General features: G+C 33.4%; 1 protein-coding gene across 3 annotated transcripts in view; it reads right to left on the bottom strand.

Moving 5' to 3' along the window:
* The window catches only part of PRKG1 (protein kinase cGMP-dependent 1), a 1,360,211-nt gene that overhangs the window by 22,768 nt on the left and 1,318,376 nt on the right, over positions 1-19,067 (bottom strand). For all 3 annotated transcript variants that reach the window (XM_053692228.1, XM_053692227.1, XM_053692229.1), the window contains 2 exons: positions 16,761-16,900; positions 10,855-10,944 (listed from right to left, as the gene is read on the bottom strand). In XM_053692228.1, the coding sequence (XP_053548203.1) occupies positions 10,855-10,944; positions 16,761-16,900 (230 nt within the window). The remainder of the gene's footprint in view (positions 1-10,854; positions 10,945-16,760; positions 16,901-19,067) is intronic.

Here is a 19,067-nt window from a genome sequence, read left to right as displayed (position 1 = left end):
ACGCCGGAAGAAGAGGATGGATCCGCGTCGGCTGCTTCAAGATGGACCTGCTCCGCACCGGATGGAAGAAGATCGAAGATGCCGCTTGGATGAAGATGTTTGCCGGTCCGGATGTCCTCTTCTTGCCGGATAGGAGGAAGACTTTGGAACCTCTTCTGGACCTCTTCAGCACCGGATGCCAGGACGGATCGGTGATACCTGTTGAGGTGAAGACAAGGTAGGAAGATCTTCAGGGGCTTAGTGTTAGGTTTATTTAAGGGGGGTTTGGGTTAGATTAGGGGTATGTGGGTGGTGGGTTGTAATGTTGGGGGGGGTATTGTATGGTTTTTTTTACAGGCAAAAGAGCTGATTTTCTTGGGGCATGCCCCGCAAAGGGCCCTGTTCAGGGCTGGTAAGGTAAAAGAGCTTTTAACTTTATTAATTTAGAATAGGGTAGGGCATTTTTTTATTTTGGGGCTCTTTGTTATTTTATTAGGGGCTTAGAGTAGGTGTAATTAGTTTAAAATTGTTGTAATATTTTTCTTATGTTTGTAAATATTTTTTTATTTTTTGTAACTTAGTTATTTTTTATTTTTTGTACTTTAGTTAGTTTATGTAATTGTAGTTATTTGTAGGAATTGTATTTAATTTATTTATTGATAGTGTAGTGTTAGGTTTTATTGTAGGTAATTGTAGGTATTTTATTTAATTAATTTATTGATAGGGTAGTGTTAGGTTTAATTATAACTTAGGTTAGGATTTATTTTACAGGTAATTTTGTAATTATTTTAACTAGGTAGCTATTAAATAGTTCTTAACTATTTAATAGCTATTGTACCTGGTTAAAATAATTACAAAGTTGCCTGTAAAATAAATATTAATCCTAAAATAGCTACAATGTAATTATAATTTATATTGTAGCTATATTAGGATTTATTTTACAGGTAAGTATTTAGCTTTAAATAGGAATAATTTATTTAATAAGAGTTAATTAATTTCGTTAGATTTAAATTATATTTAAGTTAGGGGGGTGTTAGTGTTAGGGTTAGACTTAGCTTTAGGGGTTAATCCATTTATTATAGTAGCGGTGAGCTGCGGTCGTCAGATTAGGGGTTAATAATTGAAGTTAGGTGTCGGCGATGTTAGGGAGGGCAGATTAGGGGTTAATACTATTTATTATAGGGTTAGTGAGGCGGATTAGGGGTTAATACATTTATTATAGTAGCGGTGCGGTCCGCTCAGCAGATTAGGGGTTAATAAGTGTAGGCAGGTGGAGGCGACGTTGTGGGGGGCAGATTAGGGGTTAATAAATATAATATAGGGGTCGGCGGTGTTAGGGGCAGCAGATTAGGGGTACATAGGGATAATGTAAATTGCGGCGGTTTACGGAGCGGCAGATTAGGGGTTAATAATATAATGCAGGGGTCAACGATAGCGGGGGCGGCAGATTAGGGGTTAATAAGTGTAAGGCTAGGGGTGTTTAGACTCGGGGTACATGTTAGAGTGTTAGGTGCAGACGTAGGAAGTGTTTCCCCATAGGAAACAATGGGGCTGCGTTAGGAGCTGAACGCGGCTTTTTTGCAGGTGTTAGGTTTTTTTTCAGCACAAACAGCCCCATTGTTTCCTATGGGGGAATCGTGCACAAGCACGTTTTTGAGGCTGGCCGCGTCCGTAAGCAACTCTGGTATCGAGAGTTGCATTTGCGGTAAAAATGCTCTACGCTCCTTTTTTGGAGCCTAACGCAGCATTTTTTTGGACTCTCGATACCAGAGTTAATTTTATGGTGCGGCCAGAAAAAAGCCTGCGTAGCGTTAACAACCCATCTACCGCCAAACTCCAAATCTAGGCCGTAGTTTGTTCTTTAGGAATATAAGTGTTGTCAATTGTTTAAGTGCACTAAATAGTAACAACACCATAAAAAAGACTAAGGCCTATTTTAGTAGAACCTCAGGATTTATAACATATTTATACACACAAATACATATATAACATATTTTAGGAAATGTACTATTTTTATGCAATCAATGCATTATGATAGAGTCATTGTTTCCCTACCCCTAATTTAATTGGATTTTTTTTAAATCTTGGAACCTTGCATTTATAAATTAAACTTCTTAAAATTTTAAAAAATATTCTCCCCCATTCAAATACATTTTTAGGATTATTTTGTTGAATTCCTACATCTTTAAAATTTTCGTCCCACACTTGGTTAAAAGTCTCAAGCAATTGTTTTAATACAAGGTAGCTCATTTTATATTCAAAATAAAAGGACATAATGTTTACCCTACTTCTTTTATGAACAAAGAAGATGAGGACTGTGACAGGCTAGAAAGTTACAAAGCGATGGGAGGGAAACAAACATTAGATAACACTGTCCTTTTTAATCAGCATGTATTCTGTAACTACTGTAGTTGTGTTCCCGGCTCTTTATAATGCTAACAGAGGAAAACACTAGGGCTAGTTTAACTAATTAGATTAGGTGCTGAGATTAATTGAATGAATCAGGAGCATTGGCTTCTTTGAACTGCACCAGGACTTGTAACATATGCAAAGTTATGCGAATTGGCGTAAAGTCTGGCGTTAGTTCAACAGATGTAGCTAGTGGAAAAAATAATGACTTTTTTTTATATTTTATATTTTGCATTGCATTTCTCAGCATCAGAGAAGATGTCACAGTGGAATGAAAGTTTAAATTGTACATTTTTTAATCCTTACATTTTATATTAGAAATTTGTGGGAGGAGGGAGGTGGGCTGTTAAGTAAACATAAAGGGTTAAATATAAATAACTGGTTCTAGCCGGTAGTAAAGATGCATGTGGCAGAAAATAACCACAGGACTGCAATAGTTCTATATTTTGTAGAATTAGTAAAATTTAAATCTTTAGTGTGGGATCTTTAAAAAAAAAAAAAAAAAAACTAATATGAAAATGTGACCACACACTGGATTTGTTCCCTTTTAATTAGATTAATGCAACATTAAAGGATTACTTTCTGTTATAATTTTTAAGCTAAACAACTAACATATTAAAGTTAATAAACATTAATTAAAACCTACTGACCTATATTTTCTCCAAAACGAAGTTTCATAACGTTCTAAAAGTTATATCTTTTATTCGCCGATGATGTCACGTTATCCTGCCCACTATTTTCAGCACTGCATGTTCAAAATACTTAAACCAATAACTTTGTGTTTAAAGCGCCATTTTGAAACCTAGGTATTGTAAACGGATTGGTACAGAGCAAAGGATACCCAGGGAGTGGGTTTGGAAAACAATTAAATTTGCAGACAAGATTTCTGATATACGGTAGAGATATGTTAATGAAATGCTATTGATAAAAAGTGTATTTGGGGTAGTTAGTTAGTAACAGGCATAGAAAATATTTACTTACAGTGGCCCTTTAAATACTAATATATGGTTTTCTTATTGTACGTCAAAACAGAGTTTTTATGTTAACTTGTATTTTAACCAAATTTTAAAAAGTGCTTTAACTTATTTTATTTATATTTTTATATAGGTTATTACAAAAAAGAAAGTTTGTTTGACTAGTTTTCTGCCTACAAATACACACATTTAAATTTAGGGTTCCTCTATTGTTTAGGCATTCAAGTTTATTATAGATTGTTTAATATATGTTATTAAAAAAATAACTGCTAGATTACGAGTTTTGCGGTATGAGTAAAAAAGCAGCGTTAAGGCTCATAACGCTGCTTTTTCACTACAGCTGGTATTACGAGCCTTGCAGGTTTAGGGGCACCGCAAATTAACTTACGCAATTTGCGTAAATTCTTTTTTTCAATGGGACTTCGATAGCGCCAATATTACAAGCTTTTTCTGGGAGGCCAAAAAGGGAGCGGTACAGCCTATCCCGCAAGATTCGTAACGCATTCAAGTCAGAAGTTATGAGTTTTACATTACAGAGCTGTAGCATAAAACTCATCACTAAAGTGTTAAAAAGTACACTAACACCCATAAACTACCTATAAACCCCTAAACCGAGGCCCTCCCGCATTGCAAACACTAAAATAAAATGATTAAACCCTAATCTGCCGCTCCCAACATCGCCGCCACTAGAATAAACATATTAACCCCTAAACCGCCGCACTCCCGCATCTCAAACACTAGTTAAATATTATTAATCCCTAATCTGCCGCCCCCGACATCGCCAACACCTACATTATACTTATTAACCCCTAATCTGCTGCCACTCCGGACATCGCTGTCACTATAATAAACATATTAACCCCTAAACCGCTGTACTCCCGCATCGCAAACACTAGTTAAATATTATTAACCCCTAATCTGCCAACGCCTAACATCGCCGCCACCTACCTACAGTTATTAACACCTAATCTGCCGCCCCCAACGTCACCGCCACTATACTAAATTTATTAACCCCTAAACCTAAGTCTAACCCTAACACCCACTAACTTAAATATAATTAAAATAAATCTAAATAAAAATTACTATCATTACCTAAATTATTGCTATTTAAAACTAAATACTTACCTATAAAATAAACCCTAAAATGGCTACAATATAACTAATAGTTACATTGTATCTAGCTTAGGGTTTATTTTTATTTTACAGGCAAGTTTGTATTTTTTTTAATTAGGTAGAATAGTTACTAAATAGTTATTAACTATTTACTAACTACCTAGCTAAAATAAATTCAAATTTACCTGTATAATAAAACCTAACCTGAGTTACACTAACACCTAACCTTAAACTACAATTAAATAAATTACCTAAATTAAATAAAATTACCTAAATTACAAAAACAAACACTAAATTACACAAAATAAAAAAGACATCATCAGATATTTAAACTAATTACACCTAATCTAATAGCCCTATCAAAATAAAAAGCCCCCCCAAAATAAAAAAAAACCTAGCCTAAACTAAACTACCAATAGCCCTTAAAAGGGCCTTTTGCAGGGCATTGTCCCAAAGAAATCAGCTCTTTTACCTACCTGTAAAAAAAAATACAAACACCCCCCAACAGTAAAACCCACCAACCACCTACACAACCAACCCCCCAAATAAAATCCTAACTAAAAAAACCTAAGCTCCCCATTGCCCTGAAAAGGGCATTTGGATGGGCATTGCCCCTAAAAGGGCATTTAGCTCTTTTTCTATTGTCCAAAAGCCCTAATCTAAAACTAAAACCCACCCAATAAACCCTTAAAAACCTAACACTAACCCCCGAAGATCCACTTACAGTTTTGAAGACCGGACATCCATCCTCAACGAAGCCCGGAGAAGTCCTTAGCAAAGGGGCAAGAAGTCCTCAACGAAGCCGGGAGAAGTCTTCATCAAAGTCGGCAGAAGTGGTCCTGCAGACGGGCAGAAATCTTCATCCAGATGGCATCTTCTATCTTCATCCATCCGGCGCAGAGCGGGTTCATCTTCAAGACATCCGGCGCGGAGCATCCTCTTCAAACGAAGTCTCCTTCCCGAATGAATGTTTCTTTAAGTGACGTCATCCAAGATGGCGTCCCTTGAATTCTGATTGGCTGATAGAATTCTATCAGCCAATCGGAATTAAAGGTGGAAAAAATCCTATTGGATAATGCAATCAGCCAATAGGATTGAGCTTCAATTCTATTGGCTGATCCAATCAGCCAATAGGATTGAGCTTGCATTCTATTGGCTGTTCCAATCAGCCAATACAATGCAAGCTCAATCCTATTGGCTGATCGGATCAGCCAATAGGATTGAAGCTCAATCCTATTGGCTGATTGCATCAGCCAATAGGATGTTTTCCACCTTTAATTCCGATTGGCTGATAGAATTCTATCAGCCAATCAGAATTCAAGGGACGCCATCTTGGATGACGTCACTTAAAGAAACATTCATTCGGGTAGGAGACTTCGTTTGAAGAGGATGCTCCGGGCTGGATTTCTTGAAGATGGAACTGCTCCGCGCCGGATAGATGAAGATAGAAGATGCCGTCTAGATGAAGACTTCTGCCCGTCTGGAGGACTACTTCTGCCGGCTTGGCGATGTCCGGAGGGGCAGATTAGGGGTTAATATGTATAATGTAGGTGTCGGCGATGTCGGGGGCGGCAGATTAGGGGTTAATAAGTGTAAGGTTAGGGGTGTTTAGACTTGGGGTTCATGTTAGGGTGTTAGGTGTAAACATAAATTTAGTTTCCTCATAGGAATCAATGGGGCTGCGTTATGGAGCTTTACGCTGCTTTATTGCAGGTGTTAGACTTTTTTTCAGCTGGCTCTCCCCATTGATGTCTATGGGGAAATTGTGCACGAGCACGCAAAACCAGCTCACCGCTGACTTAAGCAGCGCTGGTATTGGAGTGCGGTATGGAGCACAATTTTGCTCTACGCTCACTTCTTGCTTAATAATGCCGGGTTTATGAAAACCTGTAATACTAGCGCTGTAGGTAAGTGAGCGGTGACAATAACGTTCAAGTTAGCACCGCACCCCTCATAACGCAAAACTCGTAATCTAGCTGTAAATTTGTTAAAATAGCTGAACATGTGTAGATTGAGATAGATTATTTAAAAAGCATACATTTTTCAAATTAAAATTGGTAAATATTACAATAGAATGTATAGTGGTATGTTTTATTTATTAGTTCAAATGTATTAAAAAAAGAAAAGAAAAGAAAGAAAATATGTTTTTCCTAAGCCACAGCAAAAATAAGTATATTATTAAAAAATGTAATGACTATTCCCTGAATGCATTCTACTTCAAAGATATGTCAAACCTGACAATCATGAGATAATTGCATTTGTTCATTATTTGACCTTAATTAAGGATAGCAGCATATAGAAAACTGAAAACAAAAATAAATAGCTCTGGGGTAATTTTAAAAGTTGTGCTCATTGAATCTTGCTTAACTGCTAATGAAAAAAAAAATGTTTATCAGCCTTTCATGTTTCTGTTTTAGAAATGATTACTTGCTCTCCATTGATCATGAAACCATATGGTCCGTTCAATAAACATTTATATTTTCAAAGAAATAAATACTAATAAAATATATAGGTCATCTGGGATCATAACATACATTTTAATTAACACTGGGGATATATTTAAGGAGTTGTGAAAGGGACATACAAAGCATTGTAATTACACAACTTTATTTGTTATTTTTAAAGTAACATACCAATCAAGAATGAAAGCTTTCAGAATACATTAACAGCCAAATTGTTTTTCAATGGCCAAACCCCTCCTTCTACTTAAAGGACCAGTCAACACAGTAGATTTGCAAAATCAACAATTGCAAGATAACAAAACAATGCAATAGCACTTAATATGAACTTCAAATGAGTAGTAGATTTTTTTTTCTGAAAATTTTAAAAGTTATGTCTTTTTCCACTCCCCCTGTACCATGTGACAGCCATTAGTCAATCACAAATGCATACACGTACCATGTGACATCCATCAGCCACTCACAAATGCATACACACTTATTCTTGCACATGCTCAGTAGGAGCTGGTGACTTAAAAAGTTTAAATATAAAAAGACTGTGCACATTTAGTTAATGGAAGTATATTGGAAAGTTGTTTAAAATGGCATGCTCTATCTGAATAATGAAAATTTAATTTGATTGAGTGTCCCTTTAAATAGAGGAGCCAATTCAAACTTGGTACTAGAGTAGTAAAGTTTTATAAAAACTTGCATAAATTTAAAAAAAAATTACTACAAACTTCGGCAACGCCAGTTGTAAAGCAGGGTTGTGAAGTTTACAGGGTTCACTTCTAATTTCTAGTTTCTTACATTCAAAATGAATGTTTACAATTCTTATATCACATTCTTCTAAATAGGTATTTATATGTAAGTCATTTCCTGTTAACCAAATCACTGTCACTAGTTCTACATAGCAGCTAATATGTTAATATTCTTCTTATATGTAGTTAATAGGCACAGGGCCAGATTGCAAGTGGAGAGATATTTAACGCTTCCGGACGAGCATTAAACTCTGCTAAAAGTAAGCTTTTTGCGCGCATCAGGTAGCTCTCATATTACAAGTTGTAAGTAAAATGTTTTCGCTAGCGCTCTAACCCGAGGCACATAAAAAGCCAAACTTAGAATATCACGCACTTGATAACGTGGTCCCCCGTAGAAGTCAATGGAGCAAAAAAGGGGGGAAAAAACATCCTACTCACGTGCAAACCCAATACCATATTCTCAAGTGTGCTAACCCTACATGAAAATATGAATAATTCACATACCGGAATATGTTCTTTTTATTCATAAATACACATTTCTATGTATATCTGAGGGTTTTAGCACACATATATATTTACACATATATATATATATATATATATATATATCTTGCGGGTAATTGGGTAATCCTAGCATTACCCAGCCTGATGTAACATGATAAATCTTTTCAGAGTGCATCGAGTCACTGCATCAAACATATATACGATGCACTGTAATTCACACATCTTCACTATCTTTTTTGCCCCCACCTGGGGGTTTCATGGGGGGGCAAAGCCCCCCTTGTACAACTCATTCCCCAAGGTTCACTTGGGGTAGATGCCAGAGGGTTGGCAGGGCGCCTTCCTTGAACCCCCCAGGCAGAGGCAAAAAAAATAGTATAGATGGGGGATTTCTGACTTTACCTGTAACACATACATAGATATATACACATATACAGTATATATATATATATATATATATATATATATATATATATATATATATATATATATATATATATATATATATATATATATATATATAAAACATATTATGCTATGTGCATTACATTGGAATGTCAAATATTTATTGTAAACATACAGTATAACACTTTATTCAATATGAATATTACATAAATATGTAGTCATCTACTTAACTGCAAAGGTCTGCACTTCTATATTTGTCTATATGTGTGTACGTATGTATTTATGTGTTTATATGTGTATATATGTCTGTAAATACATAAATACACATATAAATACATATATCCAGAACATCCAAAAAAACGTTTCCTATAGCCTGTATAAATGCTTGCTACTTTTTCATGGGACAACTTTGAGAATTATTTTTGTTTCATGCTTTTCAAGCTACTCCCACAGATAGGTAGATTAATGTTTTATTCACTAAATATCTCACTGAATTTATTACAAATCAGTGACCATTGGTTGTCTAGTGCACAAGCCCTACATCCATTCCTAAGCTTACCTTCAGTTTTAAGAAATCTATGCACCAAATATAAGATAAAATTGTTGAGATTGGGGTCTTGGGGAGAAAGAAGATTCATTAGTGCCTAGGACAGCAGCAAATATATAGCTATATATATATATATATATATATATATATATATATATATATAATTTGTATTCTCTCTCTCTCTCTCTCTTGTATATCAGAAAAGAAAATACAGAGCTCTTATTTGATTACTGAGTTTGCAGTGATATGAGGTGTCAGACACAGTAGTGTGCTTTGTTCCTATCTGATCAATAAATCAAAAATCCTTAATGACAGGCAAGGCAATGAGACTAATATTATTTCTCCTATCACCTTTCATCTTTTCTACCTGTTAAACTTCAAAAGCCTCTTTCGAGGCTGATTGTAACATTCTTTTGTCATATATTTAGTTGTCATTTCAGGGTTTTTTAATCTATGAATAATTAGAATTACATATCAGTTTACTAGAAAAAAAATTGAAGTGGTCCGATAAAATAAATTAAATGTTAAAATGTTGTGGGGAAAAAACTGAATCAGCAATATAATGCAGTATAATTATTTCACAAACAAATAATTAAAGTGAATGTAAATTTTGATGCTAAAGTGCCCAGTTTTTAAAACTTCGATTAAAAACAGGGGCACTTTAATTCATCAAAATGTACATTTCACTCCTGTTGTGAAAAAAAACTTACCTTTTAATCTTCACAGCAGCTCCAGCTTCCTCTGGTCTCACAAGCTATTTCTGATATCAGAAATGATTGATAGGTCATCCTCCAATCACAGCTTCCCCCCAGGGGAATCAGTGTCTGATTCAACGCTATGATTGGAGGAAGCCGGATGCCTCATTTTAGACCCAGGAAGAGGCTTTGAAACGGGTGGAGGAAGCTGGAGCTGCTGTGAAGATTAAAAGGTAAGGCTTTTCACAACAGGAGTGAAATGTAAATTTTGATGAATTAAAGTGCCCCTGTTTTTAATCGAAGTTTTAAAAAACGGGCACTTTAGCATCAAAATTTACATTCACTTTAACATGAGAGACTGTTTATTAAAATAATTTTAATTATTATTTTATTGTAATATATTGTATGGTATATTTTTTAAATTGTACCCTATTATAGAAACAATAAAGAAAAAAAAACTCATATGGGGGATTATTGGTTATCTAAAATTACATTCATCTTATCTTACATTTTTTCAGGGGTGGGCAAAATAACGTAAATTGTTTACATTTTTTTATTACAAAAAATCTTGGAGTTATTCAAAAGTATATTATAAAATTAAGTTCTATACTTTTTTCAAAATAAATAAATAAAATATTTTTGTTAATAAAACCCTTATATTTACCCTTATATTTGTATATATATATATATATATATATATATATATATATATATATATATATATATATATATATATATATATATATATATATTGCATATATATATATGCATATATATATATATATATATATATGTGTGTGTGTGTGTGTTTGTTGTATATATAGACGGTAATAAAATGAGGCAAAGGTAGGTTAGAGACCACAATACAAACATATAAAAATGCAAGAATAAGAAAATAGTCTATGTTACTTGAATACAACTAATTTACAATAACTATTCATTTGTGTTAGAAAACTCTGATTTCAGTAACAAATCATAAGAATGTTACAATGCAAAAATAAATTTACTATCTCATATAGTTTTTTAAGTTACCTGTCCCTGAGTATAGTCCAAAGCTCTCCACCTAGACAGGCTTCCATCAGCATATATAAATACTTGCTGTCCTTAAACGTTCTGTATAACCTGTGTTGGCAATAATAATAAAAAAAAAATCTTCTGTTTAATTTATCATTGACTTAGTTTGAACTTGGTTACAAAAACAGCAAGACTTACGGAGTTCATTTACAATACAGTTCAATTTTGACATTGAGTAGCAAATTAAACTCAAAACTGAAACACAACACTTAGAGGAAATCTAATTAAAATGTGAAGTATAATGTTACATACATGTATTATTATATTGAAATAATCCTTTTTTTCTTATGATCTTTAGATAAAATCTTTAGACCACTCCATCCCGCTCGGGCAAAGCTGAAAGCTCATGCTGTTTAGGTAAAATTCTTAGAAAAGTGGGAGGAGGTAACAAGAGCGCTAGGAAGCTATTACAAACTAATGGAGATACGATTATGTGTAAGAAGCTCTGTGCTATATTAAAAACTAAAATATGATAAAAACAATAATGTGCCAGAACAATAATATATTTTTTGATTTCTCACTATATGTGGAAGAAGATATAAAAATATTATATGGATGAAAAAAGGAAAACAGTGTAAAGGGAAAAAACTGTATATTTATATAAATAATGGGTCTAGTAATAAATAGACCTAATATAAATTGCACTGTGTAAATAGAACTATACACATCCAATTTTTGATAATGTGAAAGAGTGGTAGGTGGAATCTATCAATGCCAATATGAGACAAAGCAGTGTAGTCAAATATTTGTAAGAAAAATAAAATAACATTTATTTTGGCAACATAAAACTATGAAAATAAATCACATATAAATGAGTAGCAATTTTTTAAAACAATATAAATGTAGGTTGGCCAACCAAATATAATTGAATGAGGCTAAAATACAATGATAAAGAACATTTCTTTTAGGTACAGGGCATATTCCAGTACACTTTGTAAGAATATTGTTCTGTAATCTTAGTACAAGTGTAACCAAATTCGGTAAAACAATGAACCTTACAGCTTTAAATTGTATAAAAGCCTGAAAGGAGTGGATTGCCTGACACTGTTAGTATTAAACTTGCAGTCAGTGTTTTTAGTATGTATAATATTTGCAGCTGGTTTTTATCAAACCCAATGCGTAGCTCCGTGTCCATGCTTTGTAAAGATGTGGGAACAGATGAGTGCAGAAATATAGCGCTAATAACTAAAGTAGACCTAGGCCACTCTAAAAACAATCACCCCTAGATTGTCACAAGTATACAAATGTAGAAAAAATAAGAGGGCGCTGAAGCTAAGATCCCACCACACTTAGTAAAAATATTAAAGACAATGGTTGGAAAATAAATCACTTTACTTAACATATAATCATATAATAATACAAGATAAAGATAAAAGGACAAGAGAAAAAAGGGGACGTCTCCCTTAATAAAATATGAAAAAAAAAAAAAAAAAAAAAAAAAAAATTGAATTGCCACCTTTAAAAGATAAAGTTGTGTGCTAGAGTTAGTAAAAATATTTACTTATATTCAATGAGCGTTATTCATCCAGTAATGATGGCTACACTTTAATGAGTAGCTACTCTTTTGAAACAATGTTCATTGTATGAGCCGATCAAAGAGGAAGACATGTTACTGTCCATAAAACAGTTATAACATAGAGAAATTGTATTATTATTCCTTGTGTGACTCTCTATGTTATAGTTCAAACAGTCAGAATACACACCTTGGAGTAAAGATGAATAGCGATCTTTTATAAAAACTCACACTTTCGGATGTATAGCAAGTAAGCGATTTCCTCCAATGTTGTTTTGTTTTTTTCACTTGCTGGAGCTGAACCAGGTCAGCGTGTATGGAAACTGCTTGTCAGTGCAATGTGCTTAGCTGTTTGTTTCCGAAGGTGAGAAATGGAATCCACGGACCCGCACTTAGCGTGAATCACGCGCGGGTTTAAAAATTCTTCTAGGTACCTAGATAAGAAATAAGATAACAGTCCTTTGTGGGGAACAACTGGAGATCAGTCTACGCGTTTCACCCGTTAACAGGGCTTTATCAAGATGCCGGTATGTTCCCGGGACAGAGTTTAAATATTCTTCAAAGTGTGCTGATTGGTGTGACGCTTTCCAGTAAAAGGTGGAATTTTATCCCAACTTCTAATGATTTTGCTTAAGGTGGTATATTTAGTTAAGACCAGACGATCATACTTGCTTTCCAGAAATTGATGTTGAGGCTTGTAGAGGTGTGATGTTATTAGGTGAAGTATTTTTTGCGCTCAAAGAAATATAAATTTGTAATAAATTAGAAGTAAAGGTGGCAAAACCTTAGGTGGTCTTTCATATTAAATGAAAAAAAAAATTTTTAAATTGATTTAAATAGTATATAAAATCACACAGACATTTATATAATTTCATTGATTCTAAAAATTCAATGTGTTCTAATTAAAGAGTTAGAAATATAGAGAATAGAAAATTGAAAATGACAATAGTATAAAAATTAATTTTAATTCTATTTCAGTTCAGCTAAGCACATTGCACTGACAAGCAGTTTCCATACACGCTGACCTGGTTCAGCTCCAGCAAGTGAAAAAAACAAAACAACATTGGAGGAAATCGCTTACTTGCTATACATCCGAAAGTGTGAGTTTTTATAAAAGATCGCTATTCATCTTTACTCCAAGGTGTGTATTCTGACTGTTTGAACTATAACATAGAGAGTCACACAAGGAATAATAATACAATTTCTCTATGTTATAACTGTTTTATGGACAGTAACACGTCTTCCTCTTTGATCGGCTCATACAATGAACATTGTTTCAAAAGAGTAGCTACTCATTAAAGTGTAGCCATCATTACTGGATGAATAACGCTCATTGAATATAAGTAAATATTTTTACTAACTCTAGCACACAACTTTATCTTTTAAAGGTGGCAATTCAATTTTTTTTTTTTTTTTTTTCATATTTTATTAAGGGAGACGTCCCCTTTTTTCTCTTGTCCTTTTATCTTTATCTTGTATTATTATATGATTATATGTTAAGTAAAGTGATTTATTTTCCAACCATTGTCTTTAATATTTTTACTAAGTGTGGTGGGATCTTAGCTTCAGCGCCCTCTTATTTTTTCTACATTTGTAAAGATGTGGCACAGATTTTAATCCAAGTGCCTGAAGAAACTTTAAACAAAGTTATCCGATGTTGATTTCCTGCTGGGATTTGTAAAGGTTTAGTTACCGTGATGGAACCCAGAGTGGTGTTTGCAGCGTGAGCTGATGATTGCAGTCTTACTGCGCTCACGTGATGAGGATTCTATGGCAAGCTGAAGTGCTCAAAAATAGCCCTGGTAGAATTGCATATCCAAGTAACGGTCCTTGACAGGTGTATTGCAACGCATTTCGGCTGACACAGCAGCCGTTTTTTAAGCATTCACCTGTCAATGAGATTGGGCTTTTTATACCCTTGCTTTGAGTAGTTGATTGAACAATTGGCATAATGTGTGCAAGCAAGATGCTGATATTTGCTGCAGTTGGTTCAATGATAAAATACTGTGCTAAGCAATATAGCTAGGTTTCGTTTTTTCAATTTATAAATAAATTAAGTTTATCACATTCTTAACCATATGTAAGGCTGATTTGAGAGTCAAATTTAAAGGAAAATAAAGAAATATCAGTATAGATAATAAAGAAATATCAATATTAAAAACAAGACAATTAAAGTGTTTCAGTGTGTGCCTTTATGGAGCTGGGATTTTAAAATTCACATCATATAGTGCATATTGAAGGACAATTTGTTATAGGAGGGAGCTATTTGTTAAAAAGTGGGAACTAATACATTTAAAGAAAAATATATATGATAAAAATATGATAAAAAATACATATATATATAAATACAGTATATATATATATATATATATATATACATACAGTATATATATATATATATATATATATATATATATATATATATATATATATATATATATATATATATATATATATATATGATAAAAAGGAGCATGTTTGTATTTATTTAAAAACAATGTTTTTGATAGATATTATTTTTATAATAGATATTATTTTTTATATATCTTTTCCACATATTTTGTAAACATTAATGCAAAAGGACTTTTAGACGTTTTTAGGTAAATAGTTCGCTAGTGTATCTCAAAACATAGTTAGAAGATAACCCTTTAATGTTTATAGTGATAGATTAATATGCAAATTAAGAAATTAAGAATTGTTTTTATCGAGAATGTCTGTAGATATATTATTTAGCATCAGTTACCTAAAGATTATATAGTGTCTGTGTCTAAGTAGGATTGTTAGGTGTTGTATACCTACTAGAGGATTATTTTAAAAAACAGTTGAGATTGAAGTCTATATTCAAGTCTTTTGGGCGTAGTGTTTGTAGTTCAAAAATCCACTTCGCTTCACTTTTAAGTAGACTATTAGTTAAATTGCCTCTTTTATTGGGCATAATTTTTGAAATAGCTGTGAATTGGAAGAATTTTAAATTACTGTTACTACATATTCTGAAATGTTTAGGTACTGGAAGATCTATGTTCCTATCTTCATCTGAATGTTCTATTGATAGGATATGTTCTCTAATTCGCTCTCTAATAGTCCTTTCCATTTCTCCAGTATATTGTTTCCCACATTTTTTGCATTCTATTAGGTATATAATGTTTTTATCCATACATCTTATAGTATTCTTTATTTTGAATTCTTTGCCTGTCTGATTCAAAATAAACAAAATTTTTTTTTGGCATGCCTTACATATCCCATATGGATAAAATCCTGAGATGGTTTCTCCTGTGACCCCTTTTTCTATTCTATTTGGGTTATACTTTAATGTCAGTGCTAATATGTTTTTCAAATTTCTGTTTTTTCGATAGACAAATTTAGGAGTTTCTGGTATGTTATTTCCTATATCTCATTGACAGGTGTATGCTTGAAAAAGGCTGCTGTGTCAGCCAAAATGTATTGCAATACACCTGTCAAGGACCGTTACTTGGATATACAATTCTACCAGTGCTATTTTTGAGCACTTCAGCTTGCCATAGAATCCTCATCACGTGAGCGCAGTAAGATTGCAATCATCAGCTCACGCTGCAAACACCACTCTGGGTTCCATCACGGTAATTAAACCTTTACAAATCCCAGCAGGAAATCAACACCAGTGTACTGGTATATGCTGTTTACCTATCATCCATTTTGCCTAATATAAAACAAAAGCAGTATAAGTTTTAAAAAGAAATGTTCTTTATCATTGTATTTTAGCCTCATTCATTCATTTTATTTGGTTGGCCAACCTACATTTATATTGTTTTAAAAATTTGCTACTCATTTATATGTGATTTCTTTTCATAGTTGTATGTTGCCAAAATAAATGTTATTATATTTTTCTTACAAATATTTGACCACACTCCTTTGTCTCATATTGGCATTGATAGATCCCACCTACCACTCTTACACATTATCCAAAATTGGATGTATATCATTCTATTTACACAGTGCAATTTATATTAGGTCCATTTATTACTAGACCCATTTATTTATATAAATATACAGTTTTTTCACTTTACACTGTTTTCCTTTTTTTTCCATATAATATTTTTATATCTTCTTCCACATATAGTGAGAATTCAAAAAAATATATTATTGTTCTAGCACATTATTGTTTTTATCATATTTTAGTTTTTTAATATAGCACAGAGCTTCTTACACATAATCTTATCTCCATTAGTTTGTAATAGCTTCCTAGCGCTCTTGTTACCTCCTCCCACTTTTCTATTACCCATACTGTTCCTGAGGGGAACATCTTTGACTACAAGAGCATACAAACATACAGCGCAGGAAATATTAACCTCCTAATCTTAGGTAAAATTCTTACCTTACAATGAAATCTGAGTGAGCTCCTTGCATTATTTGCTTTTCTGATCGAATGTGCTCCTGTTGTCTGGTGTCCACTATGTGACGCTTTTTAAGAATCTTCATTGCAAACGTTTTTGATTCTTCACTTTTCAGTTGAACCTGAGATAAAAAAAGCACCACCTGATGGAGTGGGATAGATATTTGGTGGTCTGCTCACTTATTAAACCTTTGTGGTCTAAGACCTTTACATTTTGTAGCTTCAAGAAAAGCCTGATTAATCTGGTCCTAACACTGGGTTCCTCAACTTAGATCTTTGGAGGTTAGCCAAGTCCAAGACACATCTCTGTGCATATTCATTGCTGGCAATAAAACTGTCAATTGCAAGAAATTAGGGATGGGGGGAGACAGGTCACTCCTAATGGGGAGGGATAATTGTTATTTTAGATAAAAGGATAGATGTGGAGAAATATGTTTTCTGCAGTTGGGCCTCTTTTATGAGATATGGAAACCTTGGCTCTCACTCATTCCAAAGAATCTCAATACACAAGAGGTATCAGTAAGATACTTTTGCACGTTTTGCTCTCAGGATGGGTTTATGGATGACATGAGGACCTTTATCTCTATATTTATTTTTGTTTCCATAAATTTTGGTTCTCCGTTGTGTTTTGGATTCTGATTGTGAACTTTAAGTTCTGTTCAATTCTGGACATTATAATTCTGTCCCTAGACATTTTATTCCAAAGCAATGTAGAGAATCGGTTTGTACATATTACAGTCTGGCGCATACAACTTGTTTTTATGTATTTATCTCTCAAAGCCTGTTTAGCCTTCTCTATATCTCTACATTTGATATTTGTTACTGTTTTTTTATTCAAAACATTTCAACAAAAAGCTATTCTATAAAAATGCAAACAATAGAAAACAATTACAAATATGTAACTGAAGTTTGTAGTGGAGCATTCTCTTTAAAACAGCTCAAAGCATTTATATAACTGTATTTAAAGCTGCCATTTTGTTAGTCAAACAATTGTTACTAGCTTGCTGTCTGAGAAGTCCAAGGATATAACCTTTTCATTTATTATACATGATATACCATTTTCTGGGGCATTTATTGTTGCATTTATCATCCCTTTAATGCCGGAATGGGGAACCTTGGAACTCCTGATGTTTCAGAACTACATTACCCATGATGCTTAGGCACTCTGAAGTCCAGTTGAGCATCATGGGAAATGTAGTTCTGAAACATCTGGAGGGCCAAGGTTCCCCATCCCTGCTTTAATGACTGGGATTTCCAAGTAATTGAAGTGGTATGTGAAGATGGGATGTGCTGGTCAATACTGAGGAATTTATAGTACTGCATTACATCAGTTTATTGATATTTATACTCACTGGACTTCCAGCATGTCTACCTACCAGTAGATGAGCAGCTTTAAAGGATCAGTAAACACAGTAGATTTGCATAATCAACAAATACACCATAACAAGACAGTGCAATAGCACTTAGTCTGAACTTAAAATGAGTAGTAGATTATTTTTCCTGACAATTTTAACTTATGTCTATTTCCACTCCCCCTGTACCATGTGACAGCCATCAGCCAATCACAAATGCATATATGTAAATTCTGTGAATTCTTTCACATGCTCAGTAGGAGCTGGTGACTCAAAAAGCATACAAGTTTTTTCTATATATTTTATCATATTTTTTCTGTGTAAAAATAGAACTTTATATTTTAATTGAAATTTTTTGATATTTAAACCCATGTGTTACTGTATCTACTTTGGAATAGTGGACAGTAGTTAGACATTCTCCCTTTATTTATCTTGTGCCTGTTGCTCATGAACATGTGTTTATCTTTGTATTTAACCATTTTAAAGGGTATTTGTAGTTTAGTTTTAGAATAGTTTTTTATTTTTATTTTGGAGTGGGTTTTTTATTTGGGGGTTTAAGAATATTTTTTATTTTTAGTAATTTGTTTGTTATTTTCTTGTAATGGTAGTTTTTTATATTTTTTATAATGTTAGGTTTTTTGTAATGTTAGGGAATTTTTATTTTTGTAATGTTATGGCTTTTTTATTTTTTTAATGGTAGCTTTCTTTTTTAAAAAAAAGGTATGGTTAGATATATTTTTAAATTTCTCAGGTTTTTATTTTTTTAAAGGTTAGTCTATTTTGGGTTAACTTAGGGGTTGTTAGGTTAGGGGGTTTAGATGTTAGTGGGTTACTTTGTGTTGTGGGGCTGGAGGTTTAGGGGTTAATAGTGTTGTAAAGACTTTGGGATGTGGGGGCTGGTGGTTAGGGGTTAATAGTGTAGATGTGGGGGCTGGTG

The sequence above is a fragment of the Bombina bombina genome, chromosome 9, assembly GCF_027579735.1.
Source record: "Bombina bombina isolate aBomBom1 chromosome 9, aBomBom1.pri, whole genome shotgun sequence".
NCBI lineage: Eukaryota > Metazoa > Chordata > Amphibia > Anura > Bombinatoridae > Bombina > Bombina bombina.
This window is presented reverse-complemented; position numbering and strand designations above follow the sequence as displayed.